The sequence below is a fragment of the Mandrillus leucophaeus genome, unplaced genomic scaffold (assembly GCF_000951045.1).
Source record: "Mandrillus leucophaeus isolate KB7577 unplaced genomic scaffold, Mleu.le_1.0 Scaffold379, whole genome shotgun sequence".
Classification (NCBI taxonomy): Eukaryota; Metazoa; Chordata; class Mammalia; order Primates; family Cercopithecidae; genus Mandrillus; species Mandrillus leucophaeus.
In genome coordinates, this window is record NW_012104020.1 from 1,699,960 (window position 1) to 1,719,630 (window position 19,671).

At 36.4% G+C, this 19,671-nt stretch overlaps 1 protein-coding gene across 2 annotated transcripts in view; it reads left to right on the forward strand.

Moving 5' to 3' along the window:
• CPD (carboxypeptidase D) overlaps nt 1–19,671 on the forward strand; it is a 91,366-nt gene that overhangs the window by 48,040 nt on the left and 23,655 nt on the right. For both annotated transcript variants that reach the window (XM_011990384.1, XM_011990385.1), the window contains exons 7-13: nt 1,179–1,346; nt 5,574–5,683; nt 12,702–12,804; nt 13,293–13,435; nt 14,630–14,799; nt 16,508–16,831; nt 19,151–19,346. In XM_011990384.1, the coding sequence (XP_011845774.1) occupies nt 1,179–1,346; nt 5,574–5,683; nt 12,702–12,804; nt 13,293–13,435; nt 14,630–14,799; nt 16,508–16,831; nt 19,151–19,346 (1,214 nt within the window). The remainder of the gene's footprint in view (nt 1–1,178; nt 1,347–5,573; nt 5,684–12,701; nt 12,805–13,292; nt 13,436–14,629; nt 14,800–16,507; nt 16,832–19,150; nt 19,347–19,671) is intronic.

Sequence of the window (19,671 nt, forward strand, 5' to 3'; positions counted from 1 at the left end):
AAAAAAAAAAAAAAAAAAAAAAGTAATGTCTTACAGGTTCTTCCTGCCTGCTACACAGGCAAAATAGTGCATTGAGACCATGGTATCGCATTAAAGAGTTTAATTCATGCAAGGCCAGCCACGCAGGAGAACTGGAGTTATCACTCAAATCAGTCTCCCCGAAGGCTCAGAGATTAGGGTTTTTCAAAGATAGTTTGATGGACAAGGGGCTAGAGAATGGGTTGATTGGTTGGAGATGAAATCATAGGGATGTGGAAAACAGTCCTCATGTGCTGAGTCAGCTTCTGGTTGGGAGCCACAGGACCAGCTGAGTTACAAGTCACTGGTTTTGGTGATGTCAGCTGGTTGTCAGAAATGCAAAAGTCTGAAAAACGTCTCAGAAGGCCAATCTTAGGTTCAATAGTGATGTTATCTACAGGAGTAGTTGGGGAAGTTACAAATCTTATAACTTCCAAAACGATGGCTGGTTATCCTTTAATTACACATACGTGTTAGCCAAATTCAGGCCCCTCTTATAATCCCAACCTTGTGACCTTTCATTAGTTTTACAAAGGTGGTTTAGTTTTGGGAAAGGTTATTATCATCCTTGCTTTAAAATTAAACTGTAAGCTAAATTTCTCCCAAAGTTAGCTTGGCCGATGCCCAGGAATGACCAAGGACAGCTTGGAGGTTAGAAGTAAGGTGGAGTCTGGCCAGGCATGGTGGCTCACTCCTGTAATCCTAGCACTTTGGGAGGCTGAGGGGGGCGAGTCACCTGATGTCAGGAGTTCAAGACCAGCCTGGCCAACATGATGAAACCCCATCTCTACTAAAACATACAAAAATTAGCCAGGCATAATGGCAGGTGCCTGGAATCCCAGCTACTTGGGAGGCTGAGATGGGAGAATTGCTTGAACCTGGGAGATGGTGGTTGCAGTGAGCTGAGATTGTGCCACTGCACTCTAGCCTGGGTGGCTGAGACTGCATCTCAAAAAAAAAAAAAAATGTGGAGTCAACTATGTCAGATTTGTCCTACTGTAATAATTTTGCAAAGACAATTTCATAATCATAGGTGATTGATAATAGTGAAGCCTGATATGTTCACATTTGCCTTGAGTTAAGGTATCTGAAGTAGTACGTGTTGGAATAAAATAGAAGTGAACATGGCTTATATTCACATCCTTTATCATATCATACAGGAGATTCAATAAGTGTAATTGGCAGAAACAACAGCAACAACTTTGACCTGAACCGAAATTTCCCAGACCAGTTTGTTCAGATCACAGATCCTACGCAACCAGAAACTATTGCTGTAATGAGCTGGATGAAGTCCTATCCATTTGTACTTTCAGCAAACCTGCATGGAGGTATGGCAACTTTATATTCTACTAATTAGTTCTTGTTGAGAGCATTTGGAAATCCTGGTGGAATTTTATCTGTTTGTAGTGTTATGCTTTCTTAAAATGAGTATCCTGTTACTGCTTTTATGGCAGACAACAGTAAAGGTCTTTTCTCATTACTTTTTCAGCCAGTGTCCTGGCTGTTTCTTTCCTCCTGCTTTCTCTCATTTTTTTCCTCCTCTTCTCTTCTCCTTCTACCCCCATCTCTTCTCTCCACCCTTTCTCCTCTCCTTTCTCACCTACTACTTCTGTCTCTCCCTTCTCTTATCTCCTGTCCCCTTTCTTCTCTTGTCTTGTCTTTTTTCTCCTTTCCTCTCCTTCTCCCCCATCTCTCCCCCTACTCTGCTCTTCCTTCTCCTCTCCTCTTCCTCTCATAGTTCTTCAGGTATTTTGTATTTATCTCTCACACTGGGAACTTGGTAACATATTCTTTGTCATTAATAAAAATTGATCCAAATGTTTTTTTCTGTTTTCTCCTTGAAGTTTAATAAATTCTTTCATGTAAATTTAGATTTTGATATTCTCTATTTTTCACTTGGTATGTCCTTAACTGCAGCAAAATGACCACATTCTCATGTAGTACCTGAGCGCATATACCTCCATATAATTTAGCAGGGATGGATCAGTTGAATAGAATGAGTGTCAAGATGAAAAATCACCACAATATCCAACTAAGGTTGTGAATAAGAGTGAAGATATCAGTACCCAAGAGAACCAAAATGTGTCCACACATAAACTCACTTGAACAAAATGTTCACTCATTTAATATACAATGCTCATGTATATGAATGTTCAGTGTACACGAATGTTCATTCAGGATTATTCACAATAACAAAAAAGTAGAAACAACCCAAACAACCATCATCTGATAAATGGATAAATAAAATGTGGTCTGCCCTTACAATGAATATTATTTGTCTCGAAAAGGAATCAAGTGCTGATACATGCTATAACATAGATCCTTGAAACCTTATGCTAAGTGACAAAAGCCAGTCATAAGAGACCACATGGTGCATGATTATTATTTTTTTAAATCAAGTTAATGATTATATTTTTATGAAATTTTTAGAGTAGGCATATCCATAGAGACAGAAAGTAGATTAAAGATTGCATTGGGCTGAAGTGAATAGTGGTAGGAGGTGATAGGGGAGTGACTGCTAGTGGATTTTGGGGTTTCTTTTTGGAGTTTTGAAAATGTTCTATAACTAGATAGTGGTAGTGGTTGTACAACCCTGTGAATATAACCAACTTTAAATGGGTGAATTGCATGGTATTTGAATTATATCAGTAAAACTGCTAAAAAAAAAAAAAAAAAAAAAAAAAAGGAACAAGTATTAGCACCAGGGGCAATGGGGAAGAAATTTAGTTTCAACATTTATTGGAATATCCAGAAGTATCATAGTTGAGCCTTCATGTCATATAGAGTATCCTGCCATTTTAGAATGACAGTACATACTGATGGATATTTAGATTTAGGAAGTTAAGTGAGATTCTCCAAAAATTGCTTTGAAAGATTGCCAATAGTAGAAAAAAGTACTTCTACAGTTGGTAATCATATATTCTTCTCAGAGAGTCAAAAAAGAATGATGAAGTTATACCCTAGTTGGAAAAATAAATTTTTTGTTTCTTTTATTATATTTTATGTGTTTAATGCTGTGTTTGATAGAAGACACTTTCTATTTAGAGCTTTAAAAATATTCTCATAATAAATCACACATCATGTTGGCTAAATCTAAAAAGTTAATAATAGTTACATTCCGGTGAAAATAAGTCACAGATTTACAGATGTGGTATCCAAACCTTGGCATGGTGAGAGGTAGGAATCTTCAGTCGTGCAGACATTTTTCTTTCCATGACATATTTTGTTTTCTCATCTTAAAATCCTTATTTAAATGGAGTTTGAAATCTTGGCAAAGCAGTTTGAAGGAGAATTTCTTTGTTGCTCTACAGGAATAAAAAACCTCATAGATTCCGTAGCTGGAGCTTGTGAATTAAGGTGATAAAAGACAGATTAAAAGGAAAAAGCATACAAATTTTATTGATGTTTGTATGTGGCACAGGCAACAGGCGGTGGGGGAGTTCATAGGAAAGACGTGAAACCCTCAGAAAAGCAGTTAGTGTTAAGGACTTAGTGCTCTTATAGCAAAGGGTGATAGATACCTTGTGGAAAAGTGACTACACAAAGGAAGGGGTTTGGACTTCTAAGGGTGATAAATTGTAGGAAAGTGACTAGGAAATATGTGGGGGAAACTAATGAAAGATGAGGGTTATTTCACTAAGGTTTGTTTGTGTCAACTCATCTTGGCATTGATTATCCCATCTCTGATGGTACCAGGAAGGTGCCTTTCTCATGTGAAATTTATGCCCAATTTTAGGCAGAAAGGGGGAGGGTAGATAGCCTTTCCTGCATCTGCTGTTTCTCAGTTGCCTTCAGCCCTAAATAATTAATACGCTAAAGAGTCATATTCTGGGGCAGCATGTTCTGATTCCTTTCACTGCCAACTTTATAATTTAGAAGGATCTTGAAAGAAGATAGGGTAAAGCAATATTCTTTTTCATAAATTTTCAAAAATTTTGATACTAATTTTTTTATTGAGGCGAAGTTTACATAATTCCAGTGGCATTTAGTGCATTCATAGTGTTTTGTAACTGCCCCCTCTATCTTGTTCCAAAACATTTTTATCTCCCCGAAAGGATACCCCACACCCATTTAACAGTGACTCCCCTTTCCCTTCTCCCCTCAAGCTCTGGTAACCACCAATCTTTGTTCTGTCTCTGGGGATTTACCTATTCTGGATATTTCATGGAAATGGAATCATATAGCATATGACCTTTCGTGTCTGGCTTCTTTGATTTAGCACAGTGTTTTCAAGGTTCACTCATGTTGTAACATGTATCAGTACTTCATTCCTTTCTATGGTTGAATAATAGTGTATTATATATACATGTGTATGTATCAATATCACATTTACTTTATCCATTTACTTACTGATGGACATTTGGGTTGTTTTGACTTTTTGACTACAATGAAAAATTCTTCTATGCTCATTGGCATTCAGATATCTATTTGAGTTCCTTTTTTCTTTTCCCTGTGCCCCCCTTGTTTTGAAACAGAGCATCACTCTGTTACCCAGGCTGGAATGTAAGTGGTGTGATCATGGCTCACTGCAGCCTCAAACTCCTGAGCTCAGGCAATCCTCCTACCTCAGCCTCCCAAGTAGCTGGAACTGCAAGCATGCACCACCACACCTAGCTTATTTTTAATTTTTTGTAGAGACAGGATCTCCCAGTGTTGCCCAGACTGATCTTGAATTCCTGGGCTCAAGCAATCCACCTGCCTTGGCCTCCCAAAGTGCTGAGATTATAGGCGTGAACTACTGTACACAGCCCCTGTATTCAGTTCTTTTGGGTGTGCACCTAGGAGTGAAATTGTCATATGATAATTCCATGTTAAGCTTTTTGAGAAATTGCTGAGGCTGGACTATTTTACATTCCTGCCAGCAATGTATGAGGTTCCAATTTCTTCCTATCCTCACCACCATTTACTATTTTCTATTTTTATTATTATAGCCATCCTAGTGGGTGAGAAGTAGTACCTCATTTTGGTTTTGGTGTGCATTTCTCCAATAACTAATGATGCCGAGGATATTTTCATGAGCTTGTTGGCCATTTATCTATGTTCTTTGGAGAAATATCTGTTCAAGTCCTTTGCCCAAATTTTAATTGAGTTTTTGTCTTTGTTGTTAAGTTGAAAGAGTTTTAAAATATGTTCTGGATACTGGACCCTTATCAGGCTTGCAAAATATTTTCCCGCATTCTATAGGTTGTCTTTTCTCTTTCTTATGTCCTTGATGCATAAAAGTTTTTTATTTTAATGGAATCCTATATATCTGCCTTTTTCTTTTGTTGCTAATCCTTTCTGTGTTGATGCTAATTATTTTTTTGAGGTAGACTGGTAGAAGTACTATACATCTTTTTTTTGGCTTTAGAAAAGTAGCCATTTGAAAGATATTTTCTCACTTTTTCACTTTGATTTTCTATTGAAGAAATTAGTGTAGTTTTCATTTCTGTTGAGGAAATTTTGCTTGGCAAATTTTATTGTTTTCTCTTCTCTGGCAGTATTCTGAAAAGCTTTATGTTAATAATTCATCTTGAAACAGACAACGTGATACATTTTCCTCTTTTCCCTTATAGGTTCTTTGGTGGTTAACTACCCTTTTGATGATGATGAACAAGGACTTGCCACATATAGTAAATCACCAGATGATGCTGTGTTTCAACAAATAGCACTTTCTTATTCCAAGGTAGGCTTGTCTTTGAATATAAAATGCTATAAAATTAATTATTTTATTTAAAAATATGCTTTAAAGTCCTTCAAGACTCAGGTCAAGTGCTTCCATAGTTACGAAAGCATGACAGCTGTTTCTGAAAAACAGCTTTTTCTCCTGTTTCCCACCTCACTTTTGAATACACTGCATGTCTTTCTCCATTGGCCTTTTATCTATGGTTTTAGCACAGTACCTGGAACATATACATGTCAATTTATTTTATTTGACAAATAAGTTATAAGCCCAGAAAGTAGACCAAGAAAGGGGCTTAGTGCATTATAGCTCTGGGGCCAAATCTTGCCCACCACCTGTTTTTGTAAATAAAATTATATTGACACACAGCCACAGCTATATTTTTATATATTGTGTGTGGCTGCTTTCTCCTTCAACATTTCAAAGTAAGTCAGTATAATTTACTATATTAACAAACTAAAGAAGAAAAATCCAGTGATCAAACGGCAAAGTTGAGTAGTTTCAGCAAAGACTTTTGCATCTAAAAAGTCTGAAATATTTGCTGTCTGGTTTTTTACAGGAAAAAATTGCCAAACTTTAGTCTAAGGTCTTTAAGATCCTATAGTTACATATAGCAAGGAAAAGCAGGCAGAAACTTCTGTATTTTCCAAACTTCCTATAATGAACATGGATTACTCTTACCATCGGGAATGTTAAAATGTGTTGTGTGTGAAAATTTAATTTAAAAATCATTCTTAGCACCAGGCCTGGTGGCTTATGCCTGGAATCCTAGCACTTTGGTAGGGCAAGGCAGGAGGATTGCTTGAGCTCTCAGGAGTTTGAGACCAGACTGGGCAACATAGCAAGAGCTTGCCTGTACTACAAATAAAAATTTAAAAAATTAGCCGGTCATGGTGACACACATTTGTTGTCCCAGCTACTTAGGAGGCTGAGGTGGGAAGATCACTCTGTCCCAGGAGATTGAGGTTGAAGTGAGCTTGATCACAACACTATACTCTAGCCTGGGTGACAAAGCTGAGACCCTGTCTCAAAAAAATAAAAATTGTCTTAGAAACATGTTAAAAGTTGAGGCTTGTAAACTGGGCTTGTTAGTTTCAATTTTTGGTGTTACTACTGACTTAGTATTATTATTGGTTATATTGGTACTATTATTGGTTATAGGTAATGAATATTATTACTGTAACTCTGTACTCTCCAGTCACAGCCCTCTATCCTTTCCCATTCCCTCATTCTCTGCAAATGAATCTTGTGAGATTGTTCAGTTTCTACTACAGGAGTACAGCTGTTCATTTCACCTTAGAGAATTATTGCCTTCTGTTTGGACATATATGTGTTTTTGAAGTACACACGTGGAGTAATAAGAGGAGAATGGATAGTGTCCCAACCATCAAAATAAAAATTAAATGGTCGGATTTTGCATATATTCCCATCACATTCTATGCTCATTCTCATGATTTCTGCTTTTCCCCTTCATTTTGGCTTCTAGTTCCTTATCTTCTCTTTGTTTTCTTAGACTATTAACCCTTTTGATTTGATTTACCTTTCTCTGTAGCCTAGACCCATGGACATACCTTTTCAATGATTCTCCTAAGGATCTTGTACACCCCTTTGACATATCTGCTTTGCCCTCCAGTCCTCAGTAATTACCATTATCTCTTTTCTCCATACCAATATTACAGGTATAGCCCAGAGTGGTCACGCAGTCATGACAATTTGCTATAGTCCATATGTATGCTCTACAACTTCAGCTGAACCCTCAGTCCTACATGGCAACATTTCCTGTTTAGCTACTTGACTCCCTGGCTCAGTTCCCACTATGGTGATTCAGAGCCTTTATCCTCTATCTGAGCCTCCTATTCCAGCTCTATCCCTCTTATTCATAGTCAATCACTTTGCATTGAACTGAAGTAGAACTTTGAGTAATCTGATGTGAGTTCACTAAGATTCTGTCTTCTCAGTTGTTACTTATATGTGTCTTAACAATATTCTCCTCCATTTCTTGATCCCACTGCATTCTACCTCCTAGAATCTTATGTCTTCATATCTTATGTTGTAAATGGGGAAGGTGATAATTAAACTCCCCAGTCTTCACTCACAGCCTTTTTTTTCCTTGGTCATAAGCAGCTCCTCTAAAAATATTTTCTACTAACCTTAATAAGTCCCCATGAAGCTACCATTCCAAGTTTCTTTATATTTACTCTTCAAAACTTCTCAAAAGTAAATAGTCTTGGGAGATATCTGAGCAGCCAAAGACAATAATGGCTATATGATAACCAATCTCCCAGGGTTTTTCTTTAAACAATATAAAACGACTTAAAAACTACCAAATTTTACACAAAACCACACTGTTGGCATCACAAAAGATCCTGAAACTGCAAAATAACTGTAAATTTTTTAAAAATCAAGAAATCTCAGCATGATCTATCATGCACCTACCCGTCTTTGCCCCACCACAAGGCTTTGTGATGAGGTAAAGCAGACCACGAAAACTTATGGAGAAGACAGAAGTGGGTGCCACTGAAGGGCAGCTGTGAAGGTAATTTGGAGTGACCACCATACATCACATATGCGCTAAATCCAAAAATACTAAAAGAATAACTGGGCAGATGAGAGCTCTGGAATACAGGGAAGAGATTTCAAAATGCATACAACTTAAAGGATTTGGTGTGATTTAACAGGATAAGCACAGTTTAAAAGGAGAGGATGGTTACAGGGAGATCTTCCAAACTCATAGCTTCTGGAGGAGGAAAAAAAAGACAAAGATAGAAATGAAGAAGTGCTCCTTGACAATTAAATGGTGAATGGGAAAAGGAAAAAGTGGGGAGAAATGTAAGGTTTTACAAAACAGAAAAGAACCTTAAAATCAGAAGACTTCCAGCTCCACCCTTACCACCGAGACAAATAAATAACCACATTGAGGTTCCTGGATTTTGCTAGAATTAAGCTAGGAATGATATTAAATGCCCAATATCATAGAAATAAACAAGAGGAAAATAAAGTCCATGGAAAACGATTGCAGAAAATTAAGAAATGAAATATCACATATAGAAACTAAGGAAACCCTACCATTAGCAAAAAGTAATCAAGAAGCAGAAGAAAACTGTTCAGTTGGCTTTCTAAACAGATTAAGCATACCCAAATATACGTTGAGGATATGAGAAACTACCTCAACTCAGATAGTCAAAAAATAAAAACAGAAGCCAGGAAACAAAAAAACAGGGAGAAATAAAATAAAGTTTATAGGACTCAGGAAAAAAAATGGAAGAAAAAGACAAAATTATCTCTGAAATGAAGAATAAATGACAAAAGTTAGGGAACTCGTACATCCAATTCCAAACTTACCACAAAGCTACAGTAATTAATATAGTGTGGTACTGGCATAAGGACAGACATACAGATCAATGAAATAGAACTGAGAGCCCAGGAATAAATTCTTACATTGATGGTCAGTTGATTTTTTTTTAGAAAAGGATGCCAAGACAATTCAATAGGCAAAGAATAGATTGTTAAAATAAATGGTGCTGGGACAATTGGATATTTATATGCAAAAGAATAAACTAGATACCTTCCTCACTCCGCACCCCAAAATTAGCTTACCATTGGTCATAAACGTAAATATAGGAACTAAAACTATAAAACTAAAAAAAAAAAAAAAAGGAATACATTTTTGAGACTTTGGTTCTCCTCTAGATAAGACATCAAAAGCACAAGTGACAAGAAAAGGTTGATATATTGGACATCATCAAGATTAAAAACTTCTTTACTGCAAAGAAAACTGTTTTTTTTGTTCTGTTGTAACAAAATTCCACAAACTGGATTGTCTAAGACAACAGGAATTTATTGTCTCACAGTTCTGGAGGCCAGAAGTCCAAAATCACAGTGTTGCCAGGGCCATGCTCCCTCTGAAACTGTGGAAGAATCCTTCCTTGTTTCTCCCTAGTTTCTGGTGCTTTGTTGGCAACCATTGGCATTCCTTCACTCCAACCCTTCTTCATCACATGGCATTCTCCCCGTGTCTTTGTATCCCAGTTTCCCCTTTGTACAAGGACACTGTCATATTGGATTAGAGCCCATGCTAATCACCTCATTTTAACTTGATTACCTCTGTAAGGAACTTATTTCCAAATAAGATCACATTCTGAGGTACTGAGGGTTAGGACTTCAATATATTTTTGGAGGACACAACTCAATCCATAACAGATAACATTCAGGAAGTAAAAAGACAGCCCATAGAAGCTGGGCGTGGTGGCATGTGCCTGTAGTCCCAGCTACTTGGGAGGCTGAGGCCGAAGGATTGCTTGAGCCCAAGAAGTAGAGGCTATCGTGAGCTATGATCATGCCACTGCACTCCAGCGTGGGTGGCAGGAGACCCTAGCCCCCAAAAAATAAATAAATAAAAAGATGATCCACAGAATGAGAGAAAATTTTTGTAAATCATATGATAAAGGTGTTATATCTAAAATATATAAAGAACTCTTACAGCTAAATAGTAAAAAGACAAATCATCCAAGTGAAAAATGGGGAAAGGATCTGAATGGACATTTCTCTAAAGAAGAGGAAATGGCTAACAAGCACATGAAAAGATGCTCAATATTGTTAGCCATTAGAGAAATGCAAGTCAATACCTCTTCTTACCCACTAGGATGACTGTAATTTAAAAAATGGAAAATATGCACAGGCAAAGATGTGGAGAAATTGAAACCTTTATATGTACATTGCTGGTGGGGTGTAAAATGGTATAACTGCTTTGGAAAACAGTCTGGCAGTGCTTCAAAACATTAAATATAGAATTATAGTATGACCCAGCATTCCACTGCTAGGTATATACCCAAGAAAAATGGAAACATGTATTCACACAAAAGCTTGTACATGAATATTTGTAGCAGCATTATTCATAATAGCCCCAAATGGAAACAACCAAAATGTCCATCAACTGATGAATGGGTTAACAAACTGATAAGTAGACATATAAAATCATACAGTGGAATATTATTCAGCCATAAAAAGTAATGAAATAATGATACATGGTACAACTTGAATGACCCTTAAAAACGTGCTAAGTGAAAGAAGTCACAAGAGACTACATAATGTATGATTCGGTTTATATGTAATGTTCAGAATAGGCAAACCCATAGAGACAGAAAGTAGATTGGTAGTTGCCTATGGTTTGGAGTGGGTGTAGGGAGTGGAGGTTGGGGAAAAATGGAGAATGCTAATAGATACAGAGTTTCCCTGTGGGGTGATGAAGTGTCCTAAAATTTATTATGGTGGGTGGTTATACAACTCTGTGAATACTAAAAACCATTGAATTGTACACTTTAAATGGAGTCAATTGTGTGGAATGTGAATTATATCTCAATAAGGTGGATTTTGAAAACATAAAGAAGACTGAGGGGTGAAGCATCCATTCTCCATTCGTATATAAGTTAAAAAAAAAGGTCTAAAAGTTATATACCAGGTCCAGTGTGATGGCTCACACCTGTAATCTCAACTATTTAGGAGGCCGAGATGGGCAGATTCCTTGAGCCCAGTAGTTCAAGACCAGCCTGGGCAACATAGTCAAACCCCATCTCTACAAAAAATACAAAAATTAGCTGGGTGTGTTGGTGCACGCCTATGGTCCCAGCTACTCAGGAGGGTGAGGTGGAAGGATCACCTGAGCGTGGGGAGATTGAGGCTGCAGTGAGCTGTGTTTCCACTACTGCACTCCGAGCTGGGTGACAAAACAAGACCCAGTTTCAAACCAAAACAAAACCAAAGCCAAAGAGCATGCATATAATTATTACAGTAATCTAAAATTATGGTTTTTATTTGATAAAAGAGTGATGAGATGATAAGCCTTTAATTGGCATATTAAGTTTCTAGAAGGGGATCGTTTATTTTATTTTGTTTTTATTAAGACAGAGTCTTGCTTTGTCACCCAGGCTGCAGTGCAGTGGTGCAGTCATGGCTTACTGCAGCCTCAACCTCCCGGGGTCAAGCTATTTTCCTGTCTCAGCCTCCCAGGGAGCTGGTTCTACAGGCATCTGGCACCATGCATGGCTTTTTTTTTTTTTCCATAGAGACAAGGTCTCACTGTATCCCCCAGGCTGTTCTTGAACTTCTGAGCTCAAGCAGTTCTCCAACCTTGACCTCCCAAAGTGTTGGGATTACAGGCGTGATCTTACCTGTCCCTGTTTATATATTTTAAAGTTAAATGGTTAATTATCTGTGGTAGAAAAATGAGAAATTATTCTTTTTATCTTTACATTTTCAGTACTTTTTTTCTCTTTCAAAAAGAGATAAATGAAGTTTTGACCATCTTTCAAAGCTCAATTTCTTCTAGGAAACTCCCCCTGCCACTCTGATCAGATGTAATCTTTCTCTCCTCTTGCTTTCAATGGTGTTTGTGTCTCCATGGCAGTTTTTCTTACCCTTCATTGAGTTATCAGTTGGACGCCTACTGTATGCTAGATGCTAAGGACACAGACACACAAACTGTTTCAAGGAAACGTTGTCTTTAGGGAAGAAAAAGGTGCAATTGTAGTTGTAATGTAAGATAATTGTACGGAGGGCAGTCAGAGCACAGAGGGGCCATCTTATTCCTGCTAGAAGTCAGGGAAAGCTGCTTACTCTTATTCTGTGTGTATTATCTTTTTTGGACTTCAAGATCCTTGAAGGCATGAAACGAAAGTATGAATATGAACAGAAATGTTTTTTAGAGAGGGGTTCAGCTGGGTTTTATATTACTTGTAATTGTGAGTAATAAATGAAGTCAATATTTTCTCACAGAGCACATTTAATTTTGATTTTTTAAAATAAAGTTCAGATAGTGAAAAATCAAAATGGCATAAAAAGCTATACACTGAAAAGTCTCACTACTCATAGCCCCACCCTACTCCTACGTCCACCCCTCACACACCCTATTGGAAGCCACTTTTATTATTTTCCTGTATCTTCCCAGTATATATATATATATATATATATATGTTTTGATGGAGATACAAACAAATACAAGTAAAGATTCTTTTTGGTTTTCCAGGAAAATTCCCAGATGTTTCAAGGTAGACCTTGCAAGAATATGTATCCTAATGAATATTTTCCTCATGGAATAACAAATGGAGCTAGTTGGTATAATGTCCCAGGTAAAGATTCTTTTATATCAAGACCTTACAACTTGATGGCCTTTCTGCTTTCCTAGATGGTGCTGCTTGTTACTGATCTTTCAATTTTGAGGAATGATCTTTATTTTTAAAACATAGTTTAAGTAGTTTAAAATATTTAAATAATCTTTTCAACTACTTTTGTGTTTGATGTACATTGAGGGTTGAGTAAGAATACTACACTAAAACTTGATTAAAGGATTACATTTTACTTCTGGCTATTACAAAGAATCTTCCATGTGCTAATAGAAGAGTGTAAGCTATATTTGAGTTCTTAAACATGAAGGTGTAGGTGTTTTGCCCTCACATGAACATGTTATCAAAGTGCCCTTACATGAACACATTATCATTTTTCAATCAATGCTGATAAGAGATAAATTTGGCTTTTTACTAGGACTATTGCTTACTTTTTGAGATCTGAGCTGTTTAGAACTTCTTCAGAGTGATTAATTTTAATTTTTATCTTTTAGGAGGAATGCAGGACTGGAACTATTTACAAACAAATTGCTTTGAAGTGACTATTGAACTAGGTTGTGTGAAATATCCATTTGAGAAAGAGCTGCCAAACTTTTGGGAACAGAATCGAAGATCACTAATCCAGTTTATGAAACAGGTGACTATTCAGGGGAAAAGTATGAAATTTCTCCCAAGGGTGAAAAGATGTTTGTGTGTACACATGGTTTTTATGCGGTAATTTTAGAATATACTCTTTAAAATTTCAATTTGTTTTAATATATTTAACCAATTTGTAGATTCCAAGGTGTTTAATATATTTATCTAGAAAATTCATGGATGGAAATGAGTTTATCTGTATATGTGAGGAAAAGTTGAAAATGATTAAACAAGGTAGTGATATTTGGCTCTTAAGGATTAGTGGTCACTTTTTACCCTGTGTTTAAAAAAGACCAACATAAATTGGATACACACCTAATCATTGGCCAAGTGATAGAAAGATGGGCTGTAGAGTAAATGTTTTTATTCTTTTTCTTACTGCCAGTGATTTACTGTGAAATGATTAATTTCCTTTTTTTTGGGTATGTGTGGTGGCCAATAGGTAAAGATTATAAGAAATACGCTAATGTTAATTAGGATAATCAGACTAATACTTTATGTCAGTACATTTCTGCATTTTTCTTTTTCCTGAGTGGTGTGACATAAAGTCTGTGAGTTTTTTACTATATTTAAAGACATTTTATTCTGAAAAATTTTAAATATACAGAAAAGTTATGACTAGCCAATAATTACTCCTATACCTAGATTTAACATTTTTAACATTTTGTTGTATTTGCTTTATTTTAATGTAAATTTTATTTACACTCTGACATATACATACATATTTTTGACTGAACTATTTTAATATAAATTGCAGGTATGGTATTTTACCCTTAAATATTATTTCAGCATCTATCTCCTAAAAATAAGGAGCTACTACATACTGTAAGTGCTACTATCCTACCCAAGAAAATTAACTATCCTACCCAAGAAAATTAACAGCTATATTTAGCACATTCCGATGATTTCAGAATATATGACAGAATATATGTCATATATTCTGAAATCATCGGAATGTGCTAAAGTTTAAACAGTGTTATTTATATTCTTCATGATAAAGAGAAACAAAGCCTATGAAAAATTAGCCTTCAGAAATATTTTAATGAACATTTACGTTGAACTTCACTCTGAACTCCTAAATTCCTGTTTGTTCCATTTATTTGTGTTAACAATCTGTTATTTTGAATATGACCTCCCAAGATAATTAGATGATGATATTTACTGTTGAAATCTGGTGTCCTTGTACTTAATCCAGGTTCATCAGGGCGTCAAAGGATTTGTTCTAGATGCCACAGATGGCAGGGGTATATTAAATGCCACCATTAGTGTTGCTGAGATTAATCACCCAGTGACTACTTACAAAACTGGAGATTACTGGCGTCTCCTGGTTCCAGGAACTTATAAAATCACAGCATCTGCTCGAGGGTGAGTGACTGAATGCTTTGAAATAGAGTGCTTGGGGGACAGACAAACATGGCTCCATTCTGGAGGATTATTACCAGAACATTCTAGTTAAGCAACTTTGAATGGATTGCTGGGAAGTTTAGGGGCAGTTATACCTTTGCCTCTCCTTTAGTGGCAGATAGAGTACATGAAAAAAAAAAAAAAAGATTCCTGGAATAAATATTCTAGTTATTGCTTAGTTGACTCATTGTGACATGCTTCCAACCTGGACATTAGGCAAAACACTTTAGAATACACATCAAATCCTGATCCTCATGGCCTTAGGTTTTTTATTAAAAAGGAGAGTAAGGCTGAAGTAATTCTACAAAGTCAGTTCCAATTTGTAGTAGAATTTATTGGAAATGTGTTCAAGATAGTTTTTCCTTAAAAGGAGTAACAAAAGTGTTAGTTCATGAAGCACAAAGAACCTAGAAAATGCATAGAAAGAATATTTATCATTCTCTTTATTTGCTAAATAAAGGCAAGCCCAAAGCAATGCAGTCTATTTAACATGCTAGTAACTTTTTTTTTTTTTTTTTTTTTTTGAGGCAGTGCCTCTCTCTATCACCCAGGCTGGAGGCACTATCTTAGCTCCCTGCAACTTCTGCCTCCTGGGTTCAAGGGATGCTTGTGCCTCAGCCTCCCAAGTAGTTGATATTACTGGTGTGTGCCACCACACCTAGCTAATTTTTGTATTTTTAGTAGAGACAGGGTTTCTCTTGTAGTTTTCTTTTTTATCTTTTGATAAGTATAGATGTTACCACAGGACATTTTCCCTTCCTCCTGCTAGATAACTTATTTCTAAAGAGTTAGTTTGAATACCCATTGAAGTAAGGGTAAATATATGAAAACATTTTAGTCGTTGCCTTTGTTTTTTAATGGTTTTCAGATATCTAGTGGTCCATAAATGGATGGGTTAGAACCTCACACTAATGAGTAATGAGGTCTTTTCTGTGATTCTTCTATTTTGGCAGAGTGTTAACTAAAGCAGCAGAGGATCTGAGAAACAGGGTGAGAAGGATGTGTTTGGCAGAGAATGTCCTAACTTAGCACCCCTCCAACTTTTCCACCCATATACCCTGATAGAAGACAAGTGAATTTAAGTTCCAGGAGACATGGGAGTATCCACTACAAGCACTAAATTTCTTTTAAAGCCATATAATTAATCTTAAAAACCTAGGCCAGGTGCAGTGGCTCAGGCCTGTAATCCCAGCACTTTGGGAGGCAGAGGCAGGTAGATCACTTGAGGTCAGAAGTTTGAGACTCACCTGTAAACATGTTGAAATCCCGTCTCTACTAAAAATACACAAATTATCCAGACATGGTGGTGGGCACCTGTAATCCCAGCTACTCAGGAGGCTGAGGCAGGAGAATCACTTGAACCCAGGAGGCGGAGTTGCTATGAACTGAGATGGTGCCACTGCACTCCAGCCTGGGTGACAGAGCAAGACTCCGTCTTAAAAAAAAAATTATGAAAAAAGTCCATGCATATTTTGTAGTATACCCATGTCTATTAATGTATTATTAATGTATTAAAAATAATAAATTACTCAATGTTAAAATTTTGTCTCTTTAGGAAGCTGCACCACATTTATCCCAAGGATTCTCACGTTCTCTGTTCAACTGCCTTCCCAGGGTTTGGGTACTCCAGCTGCAGGAGTGTGGTTCTGATCTGTCTCCTTTGTCATAGGTATAATCCAGTTACCAAGAATGTGACTGTCAAGAGTGAAGGCGCTATTCAGGTCAACTTCACACTTGTTCGATCCTCAGCAGATTCAAACAGTGAATCAAAGAAAGGAAAAGGGGCTAGCACCAGCACCAGTGATGCCAGTGATCCAACTACTAAAGAGTTTGAAACTTTAATTAAAGACCTTTCAGCGGAGAATGGTTTGGAAAGCCTCATGTTACGCTCCTCCTCAAATCTGGCTCTTTATCGATACCATTCCTACAAAGACTTATCAGAGTTTCTGAGAGGACTTGTAATGAACTATCCACATATTACAAATCTTACCAAGTAAGTGTCACTTTCTACTGTCTTTTTTTTTTTTTTCCAAGAGTAAAATCAGCATTAGCCATGTTGAATAGTTATTGTAATTTATATAGAAATATTTGGGAACAGAATGTACAGAGAGTTGGAGTTTACTTATTTTGCAACAGGTATTTACTTGGAGATCTTTTTAATAGTGAATCTTGGGAACTTTAAGGAGAATTACTTGTTAGATGAGAAGTAGATAGCCTATGCTTCCAGGAAATGTAAAATTGCTTTTCCTGATAATTATTTTGACTGATTGCAAAACCCTTTCCATCACTCAGCTACAGATCTATTAATATGCTCTGACTCAATATTGTTTAGTTTGTTTTATTTTGCTTGGGGCAAGCGAGGAATTTAGAACTATAAGCTCACTTGTTAGGGATTATGTGTAACTTTTTTTTTAAATTAGAAAATGAAGCCTAGTTGCTGTCCTAATTCTAGTCTTTATTCACAGTCTCTTACTTGAAGTCTTAGGGACTTATGTGATTGTGGATCCCAGGGAGAATATGTAGTCCTGGCTGATGGAAAACTGATAGCTGAGATAGCCTTTACCTTCACTTTCTGGTGGTTGCTTGCCTCACTTGCACTGCTTCATTTTAGATTTTGTTACAGTTACTCCAAAATTATTTCTATGATTTGTCCATTCCTATGGTTGCCTGTTGTAGGTAAGGTCTTTACATTTTTCCTTGAGCTTATAGTTCTCTGCTACAAACCTCGTGAACATTATTTAGCCTTTTACCTTTTTACTTTGTCTTTCTTCATTGGTCCTTTTAATTTCATTAGAAAACTTAGTTCCTCAAATTCTGATTTATAATGTTCATAGATGCAGAGTGTTAGTTTCTTTGGCAATACCAATTACTTTTCTTCCTTAACTGATTCTTGAATATTTCTGGCTATTTCAGGTTTAATATCATACAATCTTAGTACCATAGGGTTCATATTTTTTTAATTTTAAAATAAAACCAGGCTGGGCACAGTGGCTCACACCTGTAATCCCAGCACTTTGGGAGGTCCAAGTGGGAGGATCGCTTGAGGCCAGGAGCTCCAATTTACACTGAACTATGATCATACCACTGCACTCCAGCCTAGGTGACAGTAAGATCCTGTCTCTAAAACAAACAAAAATTGGACATTATTTTGCTGTCTGTTTACTTAGTTGACTTAATTTTTTTAACCTCCTGATTCAAGACACACTTTTTAGTTAAATATTTTCTCAAAATATGCCACACATGCCAGTGGTGGGGCACAAGAGAGTTTTAGGTGGTACACCAACAGGCACTAAGTACCATTGAATAGCATCATGAGAAAGCAATCGGGTTTCTGTTAATTTTTCTGAATTTAATATGATTATATTTTTTCTATCCAATTCTTGTAAATCTCCCTTTATGCTAAAGAAAGCAGACCTTAAGCTCAAAGCTCTTGGGTAAGCAGAGTATTTGACCATTGTTTAATTTTCATTGAATTGTTATTTTTTTCCCCACTCACAAATTATTTTTACTGTGAAACTGGTGTTGCATTTATAGTAAAATGTAACATGACTTATTTACAAATATTAATTTAGATTTAAAAAGGGAGGGCCAGGGTGGTGGCTTATGCTGTAATCCCGGGACTTTGGGAGACTGAGGTGGGAGAATCACTTGAGGCCAGAAGCACTTGAAACCAGCCTCAGCAATATAGCAAGTCCCTGTCTCTACAAAATTTTTTAAAGAAATTATCCAGGCATGGTGGCACAAACCTGTAGTACTACTCCCTTAGGGGACTGAGGCCAGAGGATTACTCAGGCCCTGGAATTTGAGGCTGCAGTGAGCTATGATCAAGCCATTGCATTCCAGCTTGGGTGACATAGTAAGACCCTGTCTCTTAAAAATATAATAATAATAATAATGATAATAATAATATAAATAAATAAATAAGGGAGGTTACCTGCATTCATACATACTTAAATATTTCTGTAATAAAAATTTAATTTGTGAGTTAGGACAAAAGATATATATTAACTAAATAGTAGTATAGATTAAAGAAGATAGGGCAAATATTGTGATGATTGTATGAGAATGACTGAATTTGGAAGGATGGTAGACTAAATCATAATCTTTCGTAAACCTGATAATATCATCTATTTGATGTTCTTTGGTCAAGGAAAACTAATTTTCTTAAGGTTTTCTGATACAGTGATTCACTCTTTAAAGACTTTTTAAAACTTTTTGTGTTTTATTTTCATTTCTATTTTTAAAGTCCGTAAGTCAACGTTAACATAGTGCTTGATTACTTGCTGATATTTTTGTTTCTGGTTTTTGAAAGTTTGGGACAGAGCGCTGAATACCGTCACATTTGGTCCCTTGAGATCTCCAATAAGCCTAATGTATCTGAGCCTGAAGAACCAAAGATTCGTTTTGTTGCTGGTATCCATGGAAATGCGCCAGTTGGAACTGAACTGCTTTTGGCTCTGGCAGAATTTCTCTGCCTGAACTACAAAAAGAACCCAGCTGTTACCCAAGTAAGAGAATAGCTGGGGTTGACATGCTTTAAAAGGAAAAAGCTGAACATTAATATCAGGGCAGCATTTTTAAAATTTTTAATTTCTTGCTAGATTTTACAGTCACTTATAGTACATTATGAACTTTACTCTTCAAAAATGAACCATCTTTGTAGTATATACCTTTGTTAATAGTGCCTTTCTATTATATTTCCTTGTATGTCTTGAGAGGCATACAGGAAAGAATACTAAAAATTTACATTCAATTTCCTACTCCGTCATTTAATAGCCACACTACCCTTCCAGTCTTTGTTCACAGTTGTTTACTTTTTTTTTTTTTTTTTTG